The 2,835-nt window shown below is 38.4% G+C and overlaps 1 protein-coding gene across 1 annotated transcript; it reads right to left on the bottom strand.

Annotated features, from left to right (window-relative positions):
• Positions 1 to 1,644: 1,644 nt before the first annotated feature.
• LOC149561469 (protein SCARECROW-like) lies at positions 1,645 to 2,618 on the bottom strand. The gene is made up of 2 exons (XM_089827827.1): positions 2,411 to 2,618; positions 1,645 to 2,261 (listed from the first exon to the last, which is right to left on the bottom strand). Exons 1-2 carry the CDS (start codon positions 2,616 to 2,618, stop codon positions 1,645 to 1,647), a joined length of 825 nt encoding a protein of 274 aa, XP_089683953.1.
• Positions 2,619 to 2,835: the final 217 nt, after the last annotated feature.

A 2,835-nucleotide genomic window follows, 5' to 3' on the forward strand; every position in this document is an offset into this window, starting at 1 on the left:
TATTTGGAATGGAATTCTAATCAATGGAAATACTTCTTTTGTTTCTTTTGATTGAGTATATTCACAATAGGTTTGGTGTATGTTCCATAAGATCTAACTTTTGAGTGATCATTTTACTTGGAATAAAATTTTGAACAATAGAATGCTTGTTCTAGAAATTTATATCATCAATGATATAATGTTCACATCTCATATTAGTTACTAAATCAAATTTAATTTAAAAGTACTAAGAATTAGAAGAAATATCTAAGATATTGAAACTTTTATTTAATAAAAACCTTCACCTACCCATTTATTTTTTTGTTAGAATATTGAACATGGCCATGCATTCAAATAGTATTATACAAACCTTTTCGGCCATATAGACCAGATGTCACACTAAATGAAGGCATAATACAAGACATACTTGATGGAGTTGTCAGTTCAAAGCAACTATATTTGTGGATAGTTAATGAAGGCATACTACAATGCAAGACTTGATGGAGTGGCATGTCAACTGACAACTCAAAGCAACTAGATTTGTGGACAGTTTACTACCAGCTACTTCTTTTCAAGGCACCAACACTTTGCATCTCGCTCTAGACGCCTTCAAAAAACTCCTAAATACATTAGAACTTGCAAACTCCTAAATACATTGGAACTTGCAACAGGCAGGTTATACAGAGAATCTGTCACCACCATCCTTCCTGTTGAGCTATAATTAGTCCTGAAAGAATCTGTCACCGCCATCCTTCCTGTTGAACTATAATTAGTCCTGAAAACTTTGCATTCAAGCATCATCTACAGCAGGAACTTGATTGACCTACGGTTCATTAGTTGTTTGATCTCGCTTAACAAACTTAGTTATAATATTGTTATTGCGGAACATCGCAAATTTTAACGTAAAATGAATGCCACTTTTATAACAGAAATTGTTTGAAGAAATGCACAATTGAAAACGGAAGGATGAGATAAATAACTTATAATAATACCACTGTAGTAGAAGTGGATTTTCGCTTAGCTAGAATTCAAGGATTTGAAAAAAACCCCAAATTATTGGTCTATCTAACAGCTGACAGTTGTTAATATCCAGACATCACCACGACAATTCATTCAGACAGCAGTTCATGCGGAGAGTGCAAATAATGGTTTGCCTTTCCACTTGAGAATTATGGCATGTCCATCGGCATCTAGAGTACAATGTTCACTGGAACCACATTCTTGTATTAACAATTCCGCCTGATACATACCTCGAAAGCTGAAAGTTTTTTTGCCGAACCCTGCTCGTTTGAAGAAACCCCTCCACACATCAGTTCCAACATGCCTAACAAAACTCTCCTTTCCATCATAGACTATCATATTCCTAATTCTACTTCCAGGTAACAATTCTTCATGCCTGATCCTCCTAATATCACTTCTGTCTGTCATGCTCTCATCCACCATATCAAAATACGCCATGTAAAAGCTAAGCATGGCGCTGAATCTATCAACAAAAGATGGAGAATTGTGCTGGGCTTCTGTTTCAACATTCACAATGATGCTTGGCCGTAGCTTCTGTATAACGTTTAACAGATTTTCCAGCAGGACAGGTTCGTACAAGTTCTCAGAACAAGTGGAGCATGAACTGCCAACGCCTCGCCAGATTCACCGGTGAACAAGCCCTCCTTAATCTCCTCCATTCGGGCGATCTCTACTGTGTTGTACGAGAAGCTGAAGCGCAGGGAAATCAGAGGACAAAGATCTCTGTGCCAGGCACTCTATCAATACCGTCCAATGCGACCCAATTCGCATCCCGAGATCAATCACATGAATTTTCCGGGCATTCCCCACGGTGTCAATGATTGCCTGCACAGACGTGAACTGCATCACTCTGACAAAGGGCAGAAGTCTATTACAGTATACAAGTTGCCTATAAAACTCCTTTTTGTTGAATTCGCCGGCAATATCGAAGCCAAAATAGGGGACTGGTTTAGCTGCCCTGTTTAGCACTGTGAGAGTCTGGCATTCGATTCTCTCCTGCAGTGCGGCGGAGACATAGTAGCCGAGCCTCTGTGTGGCATTCCCTGTCTGACAAGACAGTTGTTTGCATTTGGTCACCATTTCAGCAGTGTCATCATATTTCTCCCCGCCTATCATATGTCGAGACTTGAGCAGAAGTTGAAACAACTCCATCCCCTTCTCTTCCTCTCCAACCAGAGCCTCGTTAAGGTCAGATTTATTATTGTTCATCGCTGTGCCGGAAGGAAACTTTTCATGGTCTAACACATTAAAGCTGGCTTCCACTGCCACGGATAGAGTATTCTACAAAGTGTACTAAAAGGCTAGTGTTTACCTAGCTTGGAGGACCGCAGACCACAATGTCCCATCAAATACAACGAGATATATAGAAAATTTGCGTCAGTTTTAATGTCTTATTGTCATCAAATGCAACGAGATATATACAAAATTTGCGTTAATCTTGATGCCGTAATAGCATCTAAATTTAAAAGCAAGGAGATAAGTACAAGTTCCGCGTGATGTTTAATGTACTCGTTATGAAAAGTAAAACCAGAAACATACAAATTCAACATAATTTCAATCGGTAGATACATCTGTAAAATGATACCGGCCCTTCGAAGCACATTGCAAGCGCTGACCATTTGTATACCACTCAAACCTTTTTCATTTTATTTTAAATTTTTGTTTTTAAATTCAAAGGTATGATGGGCTTTGAAGAAGCTGGATTCGAATTCAAGGCTATCGAGAATTATCCACAATTTTTATGCCTCTTCCACCCATCAGGTCTGACATTCATTGCAATTATTAATTAACTAGTACCTCCATCCAATGGAGGATATATATATATATCCTTCATTG

The sequence above is a fragment of the Cupressus sempervirens genome, chromosome 4, assembly GCF_028749045.1.
Source record: "Cupressus sempervirens isolate cs-2001-9-10 chromosome 4, ASM2874904v1, whole genome shotgun sequence".
Classification (NCBI taxonomy): domain Eukaryota; kingdom Viridiplantae; phylum Streptophyta; class Pinopsida; order Cupressales; family Cupressaceae; genus Cupressus; species Cupressus sempervirens.